The sequence below is a fragment of the Anopheles coluzzii genome, chromosome 2, assembly GCF_943734685.1.
Source record: "Anopheles coluzzii chromosome 2, AcolN3, whole genome shotgun sequence".
NCBI classification, from domain to species: Eukaryota; Metazoa; Arthropoda; class Insecta; order Diptera; family Culicidae; genus Anopheles; species Anopheles coluzzii.
In genome coordinates, this window is record NC_064670.1 from 34,998,348 (window position 1) to 35,020,526 (window position 22,179).

The 22,179-nt window shown below is 43.2% G+C and overlaps 1 protein-coding gene across 2 annotated transcripts in view; it reads right to left on the reverse strand.

The window, feature by feature from the left end:
- The window catches only part of LOC120948094 (uncharacterized), a 139,657-nt gene that overhangs the window by 37,841 nt on the left and 79,637 nt on the right, over positions 1–22,179 (reverse strand). For both annotated transcript variants that reach the window (XM_040364081.2, XM_040364082.2), the window contains exons 7-11: positions 9,194–9,400; positions 8,934–9,079; positions 8,367–8,517; positions 7,747–7,877; positions 3,017–3,176 (exon numbers count right to left, since the gene is read on the reverse strand). In XM_040364081.2, the coding sequence (XP_040220015.2) occupies positions 3,017–3,176; positions 7,747–7,877; positions 8,367–8,517; positions 8,934–9,079; positions 9,194–9,400 (795 nt within the window). The remainder of the gene's footprint in view (positions 1–3,016; positions 3,177–7,746; positions 7,878–8,366; positions 8,518–8,933; positions 9,080–9,193; positions 9,401–22,179) is intronic.

Sequence of the window (22,179 nt, forward strand, 5' to 3'; positions counted from 1 at the left end):
ATCATTACTATGGTCGAACTCGAGGTTGCATTTCTACTACCCAACATTAATATTGTTTCACCACAACGAGATGAGTATTTGAAAGCAGAATCGAATATTAAAAAATACCTGTGTTAGAAAACGAAAATAACCAAAAACGGGAGGAATTCTTTGCCAAGCATTTATTACGTGAAACGCGCCAAAAAATTAGTCGTTTTATCCCGCTAATTGGTTCAAGAGCCCCGAATGTTGCCCTACCGCTCCTTTTTATCCCTGCCCTGATCAGTTTGGTTCGTATTGGTTCGGGTTTTCTGGCTATCTTCGGATGCCTCCTGTTTATGACAGGTCGTTGGGCACTCTCCCATCAAACAGTCCCAACAACCTGAATGTTGTCTTTACGAGTGCGACGATAACACATTATTGCTTTTTACGAGAACAACGATAGAACCTTTTGTTGAACAAAAAATTTCGAAAGTTAGCTAATGTACTTTTTTTTTGATAAATTTTGAGTTGTTGAGGCTGTTGTACCTACAAAAAACCCTCATAGTGTTTGCGGCATTGCAGGCGGAGGTAATCAAGAAGCGATATAACTCTTGCTGTTTTGTTTTTTGCGCACTCTGTTGCTGGTACTTATCTGATGAATCTTTACCGTTTTATTTTATAATAGTAAATATCAATGTTGAACCTTGTTTTGATGATATAATTATAGAAAAATAACAATATCACCAATCGATATCATGGCCCGCGGCTTAAGATCATTTACTAAATTTAGCCCTTGGCATGAACAGTTTGCCGACCGTTGCGCTAAAACATATAATTACTAACGAACGTTGCGATGAACTTACACGAGATACCTACAACAAGCATTTTGTCAATACTCGATAAAAACCATACGTCAAACTAATGTGAATTGTTCAGCGTGTTCCCTATAAGGTTATCCTAGTTGTAATTGATTTCACCTGTTTACCACAAATATTTAGTAAAAAAGGTGTATCTTGTTGAAATGGAAATTTTACTAAGTTATAAAGTATTATAACGATTTTCCAGCAAACGACTGAAGAAAAAAACAAAATTGATCATCAATTAGGCATGAAAAGTTTTCATATTGAATAGATGAAACATCAATTAGCATTAAGAAATGTTACTATTTATTGAAAACCAGTAGAAACTATCATGATACAGTACATACCATACACTTCAAACCACGAATCATTCAAATGAATTCGCTAGAGCACTGTACGTCACCCTCTAACCAACCGCTAGGCGTACTCTATGAGGGAAGCAATCATTATTATTTCGTTGTTAAGTTTTATTGCACAGTTGCCTCCATCTACTGAAGCAATCAGACCGGGAGGGGAACCGAAAGAACCTGAGCGCTCGTTAATGAGAATGTTTTCACGCAGTTACATCAACCGTTACACTTCATTGCACGGACGTACGCTGTGTGTGTTTGTGTGTGTATGTTCTATGTGCTTCCACTTTACAAACACTACGAGCAAGTTTAATTTTTATGTACCATCTGAAGCGTTTGACTTTATCTGTCGTTGTGGAAAGCTCAATGCACAACATTTCGTTTCGTTCAGCGTTGCCTACGTGGGCAAAGGATAATACTCTCACAACGGGCATTACTAATTTTTCATGGAATGGTTTGATAACACCCTTGCCCGACCGTCCAATCGCCATAGTGGGGTTGATTTTTAGCTGAAAGATTAAAATCATGCCATCGTCACATCGCTGTGACCGGCTTTAGGAAACTACTACGGCGTTCCGTGCGATTGGAGTCTCATTTTAATAACATCCATTTTTTGCACCGATACGCCATCGCCATCGGTCTTTGATGTTATCCGCTCTCGCTGAACGTTCCTCGGTTACCATTTCAGCTACCATTTCGCTCTATTGTGACAATATTTCACATCAATTTATGAATACGAGGAAAAGTTTTCAAGTGCAAAGACACAGACTACACAGCGTGGAAAAGACGAAAGAAAGAGAGAGAGATAGAGGGACGCAGAGGGGGTCGTTGGAAGACGAGCGGGTTCCTTTCGGTCCCGGGACGGCTTTGATCGGCCTTTTGATGTGTCAATGCAGCAATGGAGTGCCCTTTTAATTAGTATATTAAACCCCTACCGAAGTGAACTGGCAATCAATGGCGCATCAAAAACGAAGAGAGATATGAAGAGAGAGATAGAGAGAGTGAGAGCGCGATGTGTAGAGAGAAAGAGCGAGAGAGTGTTCCAGTGGAAACTTTGTTGCCTCGTTTTGGCTTATGAGTTTTCTTCGTAATTGTTGTGAGCCGGCTTTGAAGAGGGCTCGGTTCAAGCAGGCTACCAAACGACGGTTCGTCTTGCTAGCCGGCTTTTCTGTTTTGTGAAAATTTTGTGCAAAAGTTTGTGTGCACATCGGATCCGGAACCGGATCAAAAAGCTAAGCCTCCATTCGCACCAACCTTTTCTTCTTGCTACCCCTTCGAAACCCCTTACTGGTTCGGTATCATTTCCGTTTTTGGATCGGTTCCCTCGCTCTCTCTCTCTTCGAGGAAACGGTACAGTGCAACGGTACAACTGATGTAGACCGGGGAATCCTTTCAGAGTAATGACGTCTTTCATTAGTCAAGAGCGTATGATGTTATTGAGGTTGTTGTTGTGGATGATGATGATGATGATGATAGGGACGGTTTGAAGAAAATTCACCACCCATGCCCTGTCTCCGGCACGAACGCGATCAAGCACCATCACCGATAGCAATTTCCTCGTATTATGGGGTACAAGATATCGAGTTTTAATGTTACTTCCCAAGCATTGTCTAACGAAGCGCAGCACGTAGAATAGGATGTCGTTTGAATATCACAACGTACAGTTTATATGGTACGAGCGCTCATTATGCGCCCGGACCGATTGGGACAATGGGTGGCAGCGAAGCCACCGTTTGACTTCCTTTGCCTTTCAAGAGCGGCTGTTCGTGCGGCGAGAGAATGCATATTGCCGTTGGTGTCATTGTTGCAAGCGCGAAACCCTGCCCATGCACACGGCATACTTACAGTGTATTTTGAGGGCAACCGGATCGCTTTGCGTTTCGCCACGATCGTTGGCCGCGGCACAGGCGTAACTGCCGGAGTGAAACCTTCCAACACGCTGCAGCACCAGCGACCGCGTCGAGATGATGACACCGGAGGTGACGTTCTGCGTGACAGGTAGACCCTGGAGATGAAATTACACCAAAGGAAAGGGAAAAGAAGGCAATTAAAATCGGATTTAGTGTATGTGGAACTGGTACATTTTTAGCTTTCTAAATATAATGTCTTTAAAAGAGAAGTACATATTATCATATATTATTCAAGTATAATTATACAAAAAAAAAATAAACAGGTAACTGGTTGAAGAGTTAGCCACAGGTAAACTACTTTGGAATATGGATTATAGATCAGTTCGGGACGAAATTGCATGTTCACTGTTATGTTAATCGGCATGAAGATTTAAGGCAATTTCTGACTTCATAGTTTTAGCAAACGTATCCACAGAAATTCCTTTTTTTATCCTAAAATCGGTATGAAAATGCAAGCGAAGGCTGTAAAAAGCATTCACTTGTGCTACGGGTTGTTAAAGTTTTGCAAATCCAACCGACTATGACGTGCATTTTTAAGGTCGCTTGATTAGTATCGATTCATCTTTAGTATCAAACAGATGAGATTAAGATGCAATGGCAATGGAATCCCAATGTATGTAGAAAAACAAAAGAGATAAATCTCAAAAACCCATCACCATCATCGTTCTTTAATCCCTTACTAGCACCACTATACGTTATCTGCATCGTTCCGGTGTCGAATGAAGGAAACGGATCATGTGTACGAGTGCTTTCTACCGCTGATTGAATTCATCTCCGAGCGCGTAGGCGTTAATCCGGCTCCGCTCAAAAGCCCGAGCATCACGTTTCATTTATGCTCTAGCAGCGCCCTTTAGCCGAACTCGGGGAGTTTCTGGGGCGAGTGTTTACGCCGTTTTTCCCATACCGCCCGATTGCCCGCGTGCCCCTTTTGCCCGAACGTTTCATAATTGAAGCTGGTTTCACCCTTTTCGGATAAACGGTTTTGATCATCCTAATCATCGCATAGCAGCGCAAACACAGTAAAGCGCAAACGAAACAATTCTATCCTACTGACTGATCTAAACTCCCGGGAGAAAGCAGCAGGGGTGAGGAAATTCGTCTTGTGGTGGGGCCGTACAAGAAGCAACAACAACAGCAGCAACAGTAGCAGCAGCAGCAATAATGATAATCACGCCACACTGGCATAATCACTGGTGATTCCGGGTTTAGGCGCGGCAGAGGAGGCCCTTCTATCCCTCGTGCCCAGCCAATCTATTAGCTTCGAAATGAGGGAGAGAGAGAGAGAGGCAGTGAGGGTATGGCTTCGGTGTACATTTATTTGCATATTTTAATGAATGAATGATGATTTTAATTTGTGAAATTGTGCTTTTGGTCGGCTTTACACGAACCGGGCTACAACATCAAACGAAAGCGTACGGTCGGATTAGGGGCAGTGCTGGTGCCGGAAGCGCGCCGGGAAGGGATAGTGATGCTTTTGAAATCGGTGTTCCATTCCAGTGAAATGGTTTCGGGCCCAAGATGACCGAACGGCAGACGTTGCTATCAAATGATTGGGGGAGGGAAGCAGTACGCGCTGCAGGGCAATGGGATTTGTGGTTTCAGATTTGATCAAGCCTTACCAACCGGAGTGCGGTTGGTTTAGCAAAACCTGGCCATGCCAGCCCAGCAGCCGCACCAGGCCACACCAGACAGACACGAAACAGGTTCACCGAGGCAGACACGGAGGAACGTGCCGAAAAGGGGAACCCATTTGTGGGCCGGCGAAGCCCAGCTTCTGGCTTCTTAGCTCACTGGCTCCTTTACGGCCGACCAGACCCAAGGCAAGGGCGTATTACGGTGCAATTGTTTGAGATATTTTATTTACGGACCACGCAGCATTATCCGGCGCCCGTCTTGAAGGCAACCCGCCCGCTGCTGGCAAAGTACGATTATGCACCCCTTTTACCTGCCGGTGCCCGGAGGGAAAACCAAATCGTCGACGATTCGAGCGATAAAACCGCTGTCGATATTGGTTCTTAATGGCGAACGGAATCTGCTTAATAAAATTGCTTTTTCCCCCTTTCTTGCCGCCGAACGCTGCGAGTGGGTGGTGTTCATCCGTGTGTTTAGGATGCAAATTAATACCAAATGCTGCCGCAAGTGCTCCACGGCACGGCGTACCGGACACTGAACCGTACCGGGAGATATCGTGGATACAATCTGTGGATACAAATAAAGGGGGAAAAAAGGGTGGAAGGTGGATTGCCAGTCCGGTTAAGAAATAACTTTAATTAGATTTTCAATATAATTATCCAGCTTTTAAGGGTGGGCGGTGCGCGCTTTCGTCTTCTTTTACCAGGGCTGATAATTTCTGCCCCAAATACGGTTACACAAAAACGGGATGAGCGTGTACTGCGAAACGTGTACCCGTTTTCCACCGGCTAGGGACAGTCTGTGTTCCGCCCACGGTACGCCTGGTAGCGCTTGTATAGTGCACGATGGCTCATGGTGCTTTTCTTCGTGCAAATGAAGCAGCCGTTTTTTTTCGGCGATGAGGGTTTTAATTAGAAAGGCTCTGCTGCTGTTTTAGAAGACTTTTCAAGGTAAGAAAGGATTGGGCTTTGTGGTAGGTAATGTTGGAAGACAGGGAGGATTTAAACAGATTTTATCATAAATGCTACTGAATGCATAAACAATCGTTTCAGAATAATCTTTATTTCTCATTAGATTGTAATAGTGCAAGCATTATTTTATGTTGACTAAATTTAAATACTTTAGTGACTATCGTGCAATAGTGCACAGGTACTTTTTGTATAATAGCTTGGTCAAAGGCCGTACCATATTGTTATATGCCGTTCCTACTGAATAGAACAAGTAGTTTAAGGTGTTTTAAAAGTTCAATACAGCTTCTAGGAAAAGAGATCATAAGAGGAAACTGCAATATGATACACATTCTACTGAAATTAAACCAGAGACAATAAAAAGGTTGTTCTATATGATTTAACCAGAGTTAACAAATGAGTAAATATAATAAACGAGTTAATTCATTTTTTGGGTACTATGGTCCTATTTTTTACACCTCGAAATAAGTGTAGACCATTGAGGTTAGAAGTGTAAGATGCATTTAAATATCAGTGAGCTAACAATTTATAAAAATAATTTTGAAGAATTGTTTGAATCGAAAAGCTCCTTAGGGCTTACGCTCTTTTGTATATTTATTAATTTAAAATGGTTGCTGCCAGCACCATGTTTCATTTTTAAATCTTATTTGGGCTCCGTTATTATAGTTTCAATACATTCATTTAGGTAATGAAACCATGATTTATACACTATTATCGACATTTTGTGTTACCTCTATTGTGCCTATATTTTTAAGAATAACTCATATAAATATGAGCAAAATGGCCTTACTCACATCAAGAATCATTTGCTATTCAACACTCAAACGCAACAGCACCATTCTTAGCCTAATGGCAAAATAATGTTCAAGTGTGCCACCGTTCGGTCCTCCTGCTTTCGGTTGCGCGGTTTGTTCACCTGGTCATTTGCAGTCTTACTTCACTAACAAAGCAATCTCTATCAACAATATAAATCTTTAGGAGCTTTTCATTCTTCCCAACAAGACGCTTTCCTTACGGCTATCTCTCCTATCTTTAATCCGAACGTTCCGCCGCTTTCTCCCGGCAGGCGAACGTTCCACACCGGTGGCACACAGGGCGAAACGGATGTTGCTAAGACGGAAGCGTAAACCACCGTCAAACGGTACCACCACCACCACCGTACCCGCTCACCTTCTTGACACTTCACGTGGTGTTCTGGTGCGTCCTCATCCACCCCAGGCCCCTAACTAACCCCACAGGAAGTAAGGATTTCGGGCAAATGGGTAGCATTTGAAGGCTTGCTTCCGGGCGTCCGTGCCGGGCACGCGAAAGAGGAAACATATTAAAATCCCATTAAATTCACATCGAGAAAATATGATGCCATTATGTTTCGCGGAGCAATTTATCTCTCTTAAGCTGATTTCATTCAATTTCAATTTGATCCTTCAAGATGACGCGATGCCGGCGCTTGGCTGAAGGCTGAGCCTTTCCGCCGCGGTTGTGACTTTGACAGTTTGTGCACGGTGAGACGATCAACGGCCAAACGAGCGCGCATCATCATCGGCAGCACCGGGGATGGCATCCGTGAAAGAACAGTCGCAAAGAGAAATGAAAATGAATGAAAAAAATGAAAAGAAAAATGAAGGAAAACCCCTAAAAATGATGGCATTTTGTGTTCTTTCGTAGTGGGTGCTTTTTTCTCTCTCTCTCTCTCCCCCTTCTCTCCCTTGCCTTTTTTCACGCCACACTTCAAGTGGCGGCAAGCTTTCAACCCCATTCTTCGTAATCTTAACTGAGTTATATAAATGGAAATTCTTAAACAGTTTGCCGCTACGCGAGCGCAGCATTCGCCCGTCTCGCCTGTTACCGCTGCCAGAGCGGAGCGCAAGCACGGTGGCGAGGAAAATTAAATGAATTATCTATACCGCCCGCTTGCGTCCCGAATCGTGTTGCGTGTCTGCGGCAACCGGCTACGATTACTTGTAGCCGCCCGGTCGACGCAAAACCGTTCCCAGCTCCCGGGGCAGTGGGTAGCAGCCGCCGCAGTTAATCTGTGTGTCAACGTGGACCCGCGTCCGGTACTTACATCGTGTGACCATGTAATGCGATGCTCCCTCGGATTTGCCTTAATGTGACACTCGAAGTAGACGTCGTCGCCTTCCTTGATGTCGTCGGGATTAAGCGTTGATCCCAGCGACAGTGTCACTTGCGGTGGATCTGGTTCGTGGGATTTGGCGGTGAATCCGGCGAGATCGGCACAGGAAGGAGCGAGATCATCGGCATGGGTGAAAGAAAAGAAAGGAAGAGTTTAGTTTTAATGGACGCAGCAATGCTGTAACAGTTGAGTGTTTGTGTGTGTCTGTGTGTTCGTTGCTAGTAGGGAAAGAGTATTCGAGGATGACCTTAACAGCTCACTGTTGGACACTTCAATGGGTCTACAGGGGCGTGTTTGAGTAGTTGCGGGAGGCACGGTGCTCCTGCCCAACGTTCGAAGCAGGCGTGTAAGTTGATTCATTTCCTATAACTTACACACGCAATCCTTGGTACGCCCTTGGTTCACCAGCGGTTCACCAAAAACCGAACCCAAGCTACAAATCATCTCCCGTGTGAAAGGTAGGCTCGTACATCGGTTAAGGAACCTTTGTGTATGTGTATGTGTCTGTGTGTATGGGTAAAGATGCGGGGTATTGTAGTGACGCTACTTACAGAGCACGTTCATGATGACCGAGTCCTCGAGGACGGAGTTTTGTAGGCGTGGATTGGAACCTTCGCACTTGAGAATTGTGCCATCGTCATCGGGATGGGGCCGGAAGCTCAGCACGGACGACACCATCGAGCTGTTATTGATGAGTTTTATCTACGGGGTGGATAACGCAGTAGGGTGAAGTGAGAGTGAGATTGCTGCTGGCGGACTGTTGTACGTTTTCATCCGGTTCAAACTTAAAGGTTAAATAATGACAGTTTCGTTAAGTTGAATTTAATACGGTTGACTTGATGGGAAGATGAAGCTTCTGATTTAACGCAGCGTTCTAAAAAAAGTACCCAAGGTATAAGGGTATTTTAGTTATCGATTTATGAAGATGCTACACTTGTTCGTAAATTCAACTTTTTTATTCTGGCAGAAGCTTTGTAGAAGTTATTTCTAACTGTTTAACATTTGTTGATCCTTCAAGATATTTTACATATAAATTAAAAAAATTAAAAATAAATTCATTCTGAAAAGGGTTTGCTTCCATTTTTGCACAATAATTCAAAAAAATCCCCAAAACTTACCTTTCCCTTCGTGAATGGTCGATTGTTTTGCATCCATTTGATGTCCGTTTCCGGTACGGAACCGGCCACATTGCACGCCAGCACGTACTCCTGGTTCGATATCAATTGTTTCGGTTTCGATGACAGTGAGGCCGAGAGTGGTTTGACTGCGTTTGTAAAAAAAAACAAAAATCGATTGAAAAAAAACGAGAGGTGTAAAAGTACCACACAGACAGGAAGTGGGTGTGAAAACGGGTGTGAAACGGTGGCATCACACTTACGCAACATATCCACCCGTATGCTACGCTCGGCCGGTGGTACCAGCTTGGTGTTCGATGCCTGACACTTGTACGTATTGTTCAGTGCCGATCGTGTCATTTTCGGTATTTCCAGCCGATTGACCGTGACGTGCCGGCCCATCGAGATGCCACCGCCGGTCTGCATGATCTCGTCCCCGTTCAGCCAGGTGACGGTAGGTTCGGGCCGTCCTGTGGAGTAGAACAAAAGCGTGGGTGCATGTAGAGTAGAAGCAAGGGAAATGTTGTTTAATAATAACGACAACGACATGATTATTTTTGGACGGCAGTCGGTACAGGGAAAAGTGCATAAGTAGCATGTAGATCGGAAGATAATTACATGAAGAATGTAAGAAGAAGCAACCAGCTATATTATTGTATGGATCAATAATAACCTAATAATTATCGAACATGCTGCACGCAATTTGCAACACATTCAATTGGGCCTTGTTCTACAATATTGCCAGAAACTGTTTTTGCCCAACAATTCCTTAGAGTAATAAACACAAACTGTGAATCATTTGAGCCGGCCCGCACCACACGCTTGCACAGTTTTTCGGTCGCGAAACCGACCCAAAACCGAACATTAACATTTTGCCGACCTCGTGTTTGTGAAAAAGCTCGCTCACTCACCCGCAGATGACGTTTCCCAGCCATTTATTGTGCGCAAGGAACAAAATATCCTCTCCCACGTGTCTCGTGCGGTGATGTGTAACGTACATCAAAATGAGGCAAATTGTACGGTACACACAGTGCAGTCGGAATTATTAGGCACATTTATTCATCACCGGAGAGACCACCTTCCCTTCCCTCCCAGCGCCGCGGTGTGGTGTACCTGCTGCGAAGCGTACATTTATGAACTGCGGGAAATTTCCACGAATGCACACGGGCACGGGCGAAATGCGCTTGAGCGAGATAGGTACATAGATGCATGTGCATAATTTATTGACCATAGGGAAAATAATTTATTGTGCACACATTTTTGCACGCGATGCAAGTTTGCGATGGGCAAGTTTTCGGTGAATTGCGTGCCACCGGCCTGTACCGATTGCGCACCGTTTCGTTGGGAAATTTGAAGTGCATCACTCTCCGGGTGCCGCATGCAGCTGGGTTTTGTTGTTGACGTGTGTGCACGGGCGAGTGTGTGTTTGTGTGAGTGCGTTCAAAGTAAGCCGATTTTTCGGTGTGCAAATACTCGAAGGATAGTGCAACTGTTGTCGGATAATTGAAAGAATAATTCCCAAGAACTGGGGTTTTGTTATTCCTGCAATGGCGCGATGTGAGTGTATGATTTTATGTGTTATAAGCAGAAATGTGTCATACTCTCGACAGTGCCAGTTTTCATTAATAGACTTTTGAGCTTTCTAGATATGAAAGCTTATTTTTCGTAGAACAGTGATCGGCAACATTTTTTAGTAGAGATGGTTGCTATTGTCATAAATTGCTTTTCGATAAAAAAGTAAAATAATACCTTTGAAGCCAAAATGATTTTAAATGGTATTTATTATTTTATCCTTAAATAGTCATATGTTTCTATCAATTATATTCCATTCTCATTATTGAAGAATAACAATTCTACTAGATATACCAATCCGTTCAATATGTTTATAAATATTAATAAATGTGTGTCATTAGGTTTGTTTACTAATGCAATGATTGAGTAGTGACTGATGTGGTTTATAATAATGTTTTAACATATTTGAATTTTTATCATAAAGATGGAAACGTTTGGTTTTGAATACAGTGAGTTAATGTCAAACAAAAAACATCAAACTATCAAGGATGAAGTTATGATGAAGTTGAAGAACAAACAGTTTTGGGCTGCAGCTGTTTTGAAGGCAACGTGGTGGCCAGCAAACAAATTTAAAAACATATAAAGAGCTTCAATTAATCGTTTTATAACTTGGAAAAGTACTCAAAGGGAAATATATCTTCTATTTATCATTCATGCAACAGTGGTTTTTCGTAAAGGTAATTGAGAACAAAGCCAAGCAAAAAGGTACGGCCACCTTATTGGGTCTTGCTTAAAAGCATTGTAAAAAGATTTATATCAAATTGGGCAGCGTAGATTAACAACGACGAGGCCATTCAAAACGTACCGATAATGGTCAAAGCTTCTTGTCCTTGCTGTTCTTGCTCTTGTATACTAATTTAAGTATATGAATCAACTAATTTTGAAAACGGTATCGTCCCAGGTAGGAAAGCTCATCAATCCTGGTTAAACGATGAAGATGAGCGCTCAAACAATGCTTTTAAGACGATAATTTCATAACGAGCGCGTAGTACAATAAATTACATCCCAAGTGTCACTTGAACGGGGGTCTCGTCTCCATCTGTGTCTGCCGGCTTATATGTGTGTGCGTGTGTGTGTGTATTTAAGTTTGTGTCTTTCAAGCACAGTGTCTTGCTCGAAAATGGCAGCAAAAATGGGAAAACTTTATCCATCGCCCATTCGGTGGCGCAATCGGTGTGTCGTTACCGAGCTTGTCGGGGCACAAAAAGAGCTGCAAATAAAAAAAAAGAACCAACAAAGAGGGGGGAGGGGGTGGGAGAGAAAGAATAGGGGTGGCAATAAAAATTTGTTACCAACGGCAGAAACAGTTGCTTGCAAAAACTGTTGCAAAACTTCTCCACCGGACACACATAATGCCCGATCGTTAGAATTAATTTGGCCGGACCGTCCCGTTGCCGGACCATTGGAGCGGTGCATGCAGGCTCTCGCTGCTGCTGCCCTTGGCTGACGTTTGGAGCAGCTGGGCAAATTTACATAGACCTGTGTGAGCTTCCGGGATGATCTATGGCGGGTTTTCCAACCGGACGAGATTATGCTCGATGCTGGCGTTAGCGTGACACAAGAATACGGCAACACTACATACAGAGTTATGAAGGGCAGGGCGAGGCAAAGATACGGGGCACATAAAAAAAAGCCATACAGCCACACCAACAAAGTTACAAGCACTCATATAAAGAAGTGTATCAAAGCATTACGACGTATTAGCACCGGTAATTACGATAATTTATTTCGGGCCTTTTTTCGCCACTCGCGGATATTCCTGCGCCGCACCTACTCACGGACGGTGGCACTGGCCAGCAGCGGCTTATGCAACGTTTCCGAGGTGGATGTTGTTTTCTCTCATTCCCCCTGTTGGCCTTGCTAGGAAATGCCGTTTGAACGTGGGCTTCCATCTACGACACTGAGAGTGAAGAACGTTGTAAGTGAACGCGTACGATGGGTAATTGGAGAGGTCATAAAATTTCATTAAAATTATTACAATACAAATTCACACATACCCATCCACACACAGCGGGCTTCAATATTCCCCTAATGTACTGATGTATGTGCGTGTGTGTGTGTGCCTGTGGAATGTGTGCAGAGTGGCGCAAAATATAGCCAACCTTTTATGACGCTAGTGGTTGGTTCCGCTTTTTGACGGTTTCATCCATGAATAGGAAAATTGCAATGAAAAATTTGTTTATTGGAAGGTGAGGGAAATACGGTTTAATGCTCACGGTCACTGAAATGGGGGTCAAGGAAAAACAGTTCATTCAATATTGTATAAGCATCGGTTACAAATTTTGATATTATTGGCAGTCAAGAATCAAATATGATTATTCTATAATTCGTAGCTATAGTAGCCTATAATAAAATAGTCTTAGTTTAACATTTTCATCAGTTCTATCTCAAAACAGATGGTAAAATAATGTATTTAACACATGTTTATAGTAGGAGTAATCTTATCTCAATAGTTGTACGTGACATATTTGGGAAAATGATAATAACAACCAGCACCCAGCACTAAAATTAAAATTGGCATTATAAACAGTTCAAACTTTTTCACTTTAGTTTTTTTGTAATTGTACCGGTATTTTGTTATTAAAAAGCAGCTATCAAAGATTTAATTGCAGCTGGTGGTCTACATACATTTAGACTAATGAAACTTAATGTAAACATCTGTTGAATTGATTTACATCACAATATGTTAAAAAAACTTTATCAACTGTTAAAATCACATTTTGTGCACAACTACACCTTCTTTTTATGGATATTTTTTGTGAAAAGTAGCATTAAAGCTTTCATTTTCATGGTTTTACCATAACTCAACCGATTGCATGTGCCCATGTTTTGCAATCAGCACAGCAAATATATCATAAAAAGACGTGCACAAAAATATGCGGCAACACACAGTCAACAGCACCAGAGCATATTCAGTTTTGCGTACAAAATCGAATGTGAATTGTTGTTTTCGAGTAGCTGAAGGTGTATTTTCCACCTGACTGGCAGCGTTCCCAGCGCGAAAACCATTGCAGCGTGCGGAAAGTTTCATTAAGAGGCACGGGTGCTGTTGTTCCAGTTTTACCCCAATATTCTCTAGAGCGCGAGAGAAAGTGCAAAGAAGATAGCAAACAGCGGAAGCGGGAAGCGCACGGCACCCCAAACCAATGCATCGTCGTGTAGCGGGTCACGCGAGACCGGGTTGGATTACGTAAGTCGGTTCCAAACCTGCCAGCTCGCCAGCGGGGGCTTTAGTTGCCCGGTGCAACACGCTCACCGTCGAAGGACGAAAATCAGATACGTGTTTTAAATTTACATGACTGCTACACTGCAACCCTTCCGATGCCGATGGGAACGTTGCGAAGGAAACAAAAAAAAGGAAGTAAACGAACTACCACACTGCTCATTGTCCGTTTGGCGTACGGAATTGGGTGGAAAATTGTACTTCGGGTACCATGTCACAGGTATGCTCTCCTGCTTTTTTCCATCAGGCTCTCTTTATTTCTCCCCCTCTCTCTCTCTCTCTCTCTCTCTCTCTCTCTCTCTCTCTCTTTCTCTTTCCCTCCCTTTCTCTCTCATTTGCATTTACTCGCTTTGTAACGATGCTTTAGTGTTGGTCGTTTTATAAATTTAGTCACAACCCTTCCTCCGCCCCAACCGGAAGTAATAGGAAGGTACGGCAGAAGCGACTCGGTGATATTTTTAAGGCTGCACTCCTGCCACGACTTAACGTGAGTGTGTTCGTGTGGCAAGATGGGCGAGAATGGACTGCGGTGCAGATTTAGCTAGCTAGTAACCACCGCAGGTCGGCCAAAATGGTGAAGGCGGGAAGGAAACTAAAATAAATCAGATTTTATTACGAAACACGAATATGGCGGCAGCCAATTAAACTCTGCCCGTGAAAAGGGGTTTTTTCCACTAAAAGCCCCCCAACACGGGCGACACATGGGCAGTGCGGTCAGCCGGTTCGTTACGGCGAGTGACCATGCTGCTTATACTGCACCACATATATGTATGTACGTGTGTGAGAGCGGTTGCTTGCAATGTGTGACGCACGCAGCAAAAGTGATGTTGCAAAAAAAAAAAAAAAAATGGCGCGTAAAGGTCGGCAATGGTGGCCGCTTAGTACGGACGGTGCCGCTCGTTAGTTTAAAGTGAAAGAAAAATTAGTGCCCAAGCGGCGGCGGCCAAAACAAGGTACGGTAGTAGAGGGAGCGTGGAATAACTGGAGAAAACGCTATTTACATACATTAATACAAATTATACAATTAAAGGACAACATAATTAAATTTTCACTCTAATGAATGTGTCCGCTCTGGTCCGTCATGTGTCATATGCTACGGGGTTTGGGTTTGCGCGAATCGCCAAGCAAACGCTCGGTCCGGTTTAGCAAGGTGCGAATGGGCTTTGGAGAAACCGCATCATTTTACTGCCTTTTTGCCTTTATTAGTATCGTGCTGCGATGATGTGGAATGGCACGTGGACACACACATATGAAAATGGAAACATAATTTGCACGAAATGGAACTACTCATTACACAGTTGCAGTATGTTTGTGATGTATTTTTTGCACAATGTTTTGTACTTTTTTTCAGAGGCCCATTAACTAGTGTGTGGAATGTAATAATGGATAAGTTTTACCTTTTTTTGTTATAACTATGACACTCGATATTGTACATTAAAACGTTCAAATGCATTTCCATCATTTAGTTATAGTGATATGCTCTCTTACCTACAGTAAATGCCTTTCATGAATTGTCGTTAAATTATCTTTTGTATCCAATAAAGCTATGATAACCATGACACAAAAACCACTGAAATTTTGAGTTTCTAGTATATTTCCCTTAGGATTAGTTCATGCAATTTCGATTAGAGCCCGGGAAATGAATTCCATAGTGATCTTGTCTAGCTTTTTCAATTGCAAAAATATCATAGGCCTATTTCATATTTAAAATGTTGTATAACCGAATCATCCTAACGATTTTCAGTTTATAATTGTGTGCTCGTGAGTATTTGAAGCATAATTCATTGCCTCACAGCCTAGTTAAGCTCACGACCTGACCACTTGTCACTTGTCACTCATAGCGGCTGGTTGTGCTTTCTCACTCTGCTATTTCCAAGTTGATTTTTACCGCGATTTTTCGGTTTCTTGGTTAAGTGCTTGAACTGTTTTAGTTCGGTTAATTTGCACTCGCGCGTTCACGTATCACAAATTTGTGCGGCACCTGTGAATTGTACGGTTCAACAAATAAACATTGCGATCCGCCTGCGGTTGTTTTGACCACTCATTGTGCAGTTGAACTTTGCGCTATTTTGCGATGGCGTCCGTGATCTGTAAGAAATGTGAAGGTGCTATTAGCAACGATCCAATTCCGTGCTTCGGTCTGTGTGAACACTATTACCACGATAAGTGCATTGGACTTTCAACCCCGCTCCTGCGTGATTTTAAGAAGTCACAAAATCTATTCTGGGCTTGCGCGGATTGTGCTCAGCGTTTGCGGGCCGTTGACACTTTACGCTTTTCGCACGGCCTTTCTCGTGATGCTGCCTACCTGTTGGAATCGTTGCAGTCCGATTTCCGCGATACCTCACGTTCTGTGCAGGCGACATCAGCTGGCTTGCGACTCGAACTTTCCTCTTCACTGGATTGTTTTAGAAACGAGATAGCTTTGATGAAACAGGAATCAGCATCATCAATTCGTTCCGTGAAAGATTTCATCGACTCACTTACTGCTTCTCACTCAATGGAACGCAACTACTCACAGGCTCCACTACTCACAACGCTTGATGAAGTTAAGCATGGCATCAAGGGGCTTGATCTCATGCACCGTGAGTTTCTCACTTCCTTCAACTCACTAATGAACAAGCTCAACTCTCATCTTGCCACGCATACTACTACATCGAGTGCTCACCATTCCGCGATTCCTGCTACGCACTCAACGACCACGAATCCAGTTGCGGCCTCTAAGCTCACCCATCAAGCTGTTGGTGAGAATCCTTCTAAACGCCGATTGATGGATCGCTCTCCCGACTCGTCGCCTACCAATACCGTTACACGCGCTATGCTGTCATCGGGTACAGGGTTGTCCTACAACAATATTACGACCGTTCCTGAACGCCCACCCCGTACTTGGGTCTTTATCTCCCGTATTGCTCCTGATACTCCGATTGAAGCGATCCGTGAAATGGCCTGTTCCAACATAGGGACAGACGACATCTTGGTATACAGCCTTGTACGACGCGACCGGGATCTTTCTACGCTCTCCTACGTATCTTTTAAAATTGGTGTACCGGATTCGCACCGGGCTATTGCTTTGGCTGCTTCAACCTGGCCTCGCGGGATCACTTTTAAGGAGTTCATCAACCTTAATCCCCGCTCCGTCAATGTTTGGCGACCCACTACTGCAGCATCCCATGCACCTTCTGCGCCTGTTACCCGTGAATCGGATCACCATTCATCGCCACCTTCTATCAACCACACGACACAACTGCGAAACGCTGATTTCACTATTTCGCCCGATCATGGTCCTATGAGCTTGCCTTATACGCAGTACTTTCAGCAAGCGTAAACCGGCTGATCCGGCTGAAGATTTTCATGAACTACCGACTTTACCCGAATTGATGGAAGCTAACCCTGCATCTAATACACACAATCCGTCCGACTCTCTTCCGCCGTTAATAACTTGCAGCGAGAGCACTCCCGGCGCATCTCGCTCTCTCATTCCTTCGATCGATCGACTAAACATCTACTATCAAAACGTAAGAGGATTGCGCACAAAACTAGACGAGTTACGCCTCTCTCTATCTGAGCTTGATATGGATGTGTTGGTGTTAACTGAAACATGGCTCGATGGTTCAATTCCGTCCTCTCTTATCTCGGAGGATGCGTATGTCATCTATCGCTGCGACCGAAATTCTCTCAACAGTAACCGTTGCCGTGGTGGTGGTGTACTCATTGCCTGCTCTTCCGTGCTGAACACGTCAACTTTATCACTGCCGTTCGACTCGCTGGAGTCTGTTTGGACAATTGTTAAGCTTCAAAACCTTGCGATTGTTAAGCTTCAAACCACCCGATTTGCGTTCTTCCGAAGTAGTCCTTGACGATTTACATGAGAGTGTTAGTTTCGTTGCTGGCAAACTTAAACCAAATGATCTTATGGTGTTACTTGGTGATTTTAATTCACCATCACTCTCCTGGCAACCGTCGGCATCGTGCGTTAATCAGTTCATTCCTACTGGTGTATCTCGTGAAAATGTTTCTCTGCTTGATGGAATGTCGGTAAACGGTTTGCTGCAATTATCCGGCATAAAAAATATACGCGGAAGACAATTAGATCTTCTATTTGCCAATGCTGGCTTCTTGGAATGCTGCTCCCCCGTCATAGCTTCACCTGTTCCACTCGTCGCGCTAGACAATCATCATCCTGCTCTTGAGACAAGCGTGCTCCTTACGCACTCTCGCCCTGCACCCTCCCAACGAATACCTACGGCTCGTATGTTCAATTTTAGAAAATTGGACTACCAAAAGCTTCATCGTATATTAGCCGATACCGATTGGTCCTTTATTAATGCTGACTGTGACATTAATCAAGCTGTAGCAGCGTTTACTAATGTAATCACTTCCGCCTTCCCTTCCTGCTGTCCTCTCCTTAAACCCGCTCCTAATCCTAAGTGGTCGAACAGAGCTTTACGTCTATTAAAATCGGACAAAAACCGCGCTCAACGCGCCTACCGTTTAAATAATACTTTACACAATCTTTGTGTATATAAATATGCGGCTAAGGCTTATCGTCTTCTTAATCGCCATCTGTATCGTCGCTACGTTCGGCGTCTTCAAATGCGCTTCACTATTGATCCTGGGTCATTCTTTCGTTTTGCGAACTCTCGGCGAGGCTCTGCTAGCCTTCCATCCACCCTGTTTCTTGATCTGTCCTCTGCTACGTCCAATCCTGATATATGTAACCTATTTGCCAAACATTTCTCTAGTGTATTTGTCGATCCTAGTACTTTTAAGGTTCCTTTGGACGTGGGCTTGTCTTACACGCCCTCTGATGTGATATCATGTAATTCAGTCGTTGTAAGTGAAAGCCTAGTAAAATCCGCTTTATCCAAACTTAAAACTTCGTTTTCACCAGGCCCCGATGGCATCCCTGCCTGTGTTTTGAAAAAATGTGGCAATACCCTCACTCCTATTCTCACTCGTCTTTTTTCTCGCTCGCTTAGTGTAGGGATTTTTCCTAGTCAATGGAAACTAGCTTGGCTTGTTCCCATTTATAAGAAAGGTGACCGCACACTAGCATCAAACTACAGAGGCATTTCTATTATTTGTGCGTGTTCTAAAATCCTCGAGTCAATTGTCCATTTATCTGTAATGCCTTGTGTAAAAAATTATATTTCTACGGAACAACACGGCTTTATGCCCAATCGCTCAGTGTCCACCAACCTAATGTGTTTTTTGTCTTCTCTATATCACTATCTGTCTAGTGGTAAGCAAGTAGACACTATCTATACCGATTTCAAAGCGGCATTTGACAGTATACCTCTATCATTACTTGTTGCTAAGCTTCGAAAACTAGGTTTCGGTGGCTCTATATTGCCGTGGTTCAACTCCTATCTTGAGAATCGTTCATATGCAGTTAAAATCTGTGGCTCTTTCTCTGAATGCTTTCTTAGTTCTTCGGGAGTCCCTCAAGGTAGTGTCCTTAGTCCCTTACTGTTCATTCTCTTCCTCAATGACTGTACTTCGATCCTTCCTCCTAACGGCTTCTTGCTATATGCGGATGACGTTAAAATTTTTCTTCCTGTATCTTCTACAGCTGATTGTCTAGTCCTTCAATCCTGGCTCTGTAAATTCTCTACATGGTGTGCTTCTAACGGTTTAGTCCTGTGTCCTCAAAAATGTTCCGTCTTGTCTTTCTTCCGATCTTCTACAAGTATAACTCATGCTTATAGTGTCTGTGATGCCCCTATTCCCCGTGCGTCCTTGTCTAAGGATCTTGGCGTCTTCTTTGACCCGAGTCTTTCTTTCAAGGAGCACACGGACTATGTCATCAACAAGGCCAACAAAAGTCTTGGTTATATTTGTCGCATGTCCACTGAAATTCGTGATCCCTTTTGTCTTAAGTCCCTTTATTGTTGTTGGGTCCGTTCCGTACTGGAATATGCCTGTGTCATCTGGTCTCCTGTCCAACTATCTCTGCTCCAAAGGATTGAGAGGATCCAGAGACGTTTTACAAGGATCGTATTTCGTAGGTCGCTGGGTCATCACTCTATTCCGCTTCCTTCGTATGAGGCCTTGCCAGTTCCTTTATTAGGCCTTGCCAAGTTGGAGCACCGCTTCTCGGTCGCTCAGGCTTCTTTCGTCGCTGGCATATTGCTCAATACGATTGATACCCCTTCACTTCTGTCGCGCTTACATTTGTATGCACCTTGTCGCACCTTACGTTATCGTTTTCGTCTCCAGTTACCTATATGTCGTACACGTTTTGCTCGCAATGAGCCTTTTGTAAGAGCTATGTCGTCTTTTAATAGTACTTATGATCTGTTCGATTTCAACATATCCTATCCTGTCTACCGATCCCGTCTTCGCTCCTTTTCCGTACCATAAACTCCTTCCAACTCCTTCGTGAATAATTGTTATACTATAGTCAGTAAGCACTATTGCTGTAACCCAACGTGGCCGAGCAAATAATAAAATAAAATAAATAAATAAAAATAAATAAATATAAATATTTGGACAATCATGTAATTTAATAATATGTAATGTAATGTATGTAATGTAATCTGTAATGTAATTATAATGTAATAATCTGAAGAGTTTAGTTCCAAAACAACAACGTTTTGATTGTGACATATGGACGATGAAAGAGCAGAATACGGTCGATTATAATGCAATAAACCAACAAAATGTATACAAAATAGCGAGTTCAAGACACTTAAGATTTTGTTTATTTGTGATTCAAGCCAAACTGTTAGTATTTTTTTACAAAATCGCTCGATACATACATTTTTCTAATAAGATTTTGAATTGGGAACTATTCAACCTTAAATATGAATTTCGATTACATTTACTATACTAAACATAAACAAACTGTCTTTAATAATTGCTTGCTTTAAAAAAATGTTTACTTATTTTAATTAAATATATAAATTTTTTTCACATAATTGCCTTTATTTTGTTTTAATGAAGAAAGATAACAAAGGGAAAAATACTGATAAAGTCATAGAGATATTTATAAAGCTCGTAAAATTTTAACTGAGCGGAAGTGTCCAACTGACTTGTACCATATGTTTTCGATAGTTTGGAGTCTTTCGCATGAAATTTTTATATGAATATGTCCAGTATCAATTTTGAAGTTTGTGGAATGAATTTACTCCCAAAAATGGCTGAGCCGTTGAAATAATAGGAACTTGAGTCTCCAACATAAAAGGGCATCAATGTTATTAATAAAAAAATCAGCTCCATTACTTTTCATTTTTGCTTAATGAAAAAGTCCAATATCGAATAAGCGACGAGCGTGAAACACATTTCGTGGCTAACCATTTCGATGAGAATTAAATCCCGCTGAATGCTTCAATATAAACACCAATAAAAACTTTCCCTTTTTCGGTACGGCACAGGTGATAATTTTAATACACCCGCCAATCGAGTCAACTCTGCGCCGAGTGAAATTGCAAAAAAAAAAAAGAGAAAAGAAAGCGTAAAAAAGCACATCCGCACGCCAACCATTCCACGACCGTAAGCTATCACACGAAGGGTAGCGTTTAATTTTTATGCGCAAAACGATCCGCCCGAAACGGGCAAACAAGAAGTTGGCAGAAAATCAAGCATGTTGGCAGCACAATCTCTGTCATTGTTTTTTCTTCTCTGTTTCACCATGCGCCTAGCGGAAAACAAACGCGTCCTGCTCCTTCCGCGAGCGCCCGCGAAACTTGTGACGGCAAAAATTAACATTAAATTTCTGCAACCCTTGTTGCCCGGGCAGCATCGTCATAAAGATAAAGCATGCCGGAGCAGCATTTTGCGCGTTCGCATGGGTGTGTGTGTGTGTGTGTATGGGTGAGGTGCCCTTTGTATCCAACGATCATGCTCACGTTCATCTCCCCATCTTGCATCTTGCACCGTTGTCTGCAAGTCTTTAAACTCTTGCTCGCTAAGTTGTGCACACTCGCCCACCCGCTCGGGCTATAACCCCTTTCTCGCGTCGCCAGAAATAAATGCCGCACGATGATGACGAAGATGAAAGAGGTCGTTTGCCGACGAAACTTGACTTCATAAAGTTCGTTATGAAAATCGAGCCGCTCACTGTTTACTTTATCATCTTGCGCGGGATCTTCCGCCGGTTTGCGTTGACTTTGGGGAGCCTATTTCCGGGGCACCGGGTTTCTTGTGGTCGGTCGGAGGTTTTATGGTGCCCACGGTGGCAGCGCAGGAGGACGGAGGTCGGCGCGCGCGGATGTAGAGGAAGGTTTGTCGGAAATGAACCTTAGGTCTTGAGAAAGATTTCCCGATTTGTTGAATTTGGTAGCCGTGTTTTTGCCTGTCCCTTTGGAGGCCGACGGATTTTTGCGCCTTTGCCGCACTTTATTATGCGTTTTAGCGTGAGCGGAGCGGGTCGGGTGAAATCGCGGGGAGTGCGAGGTTAATGATGGCCGCTTTCTACCGAGTGCGCTACCATGCGATGCCCCTGCCACAGCT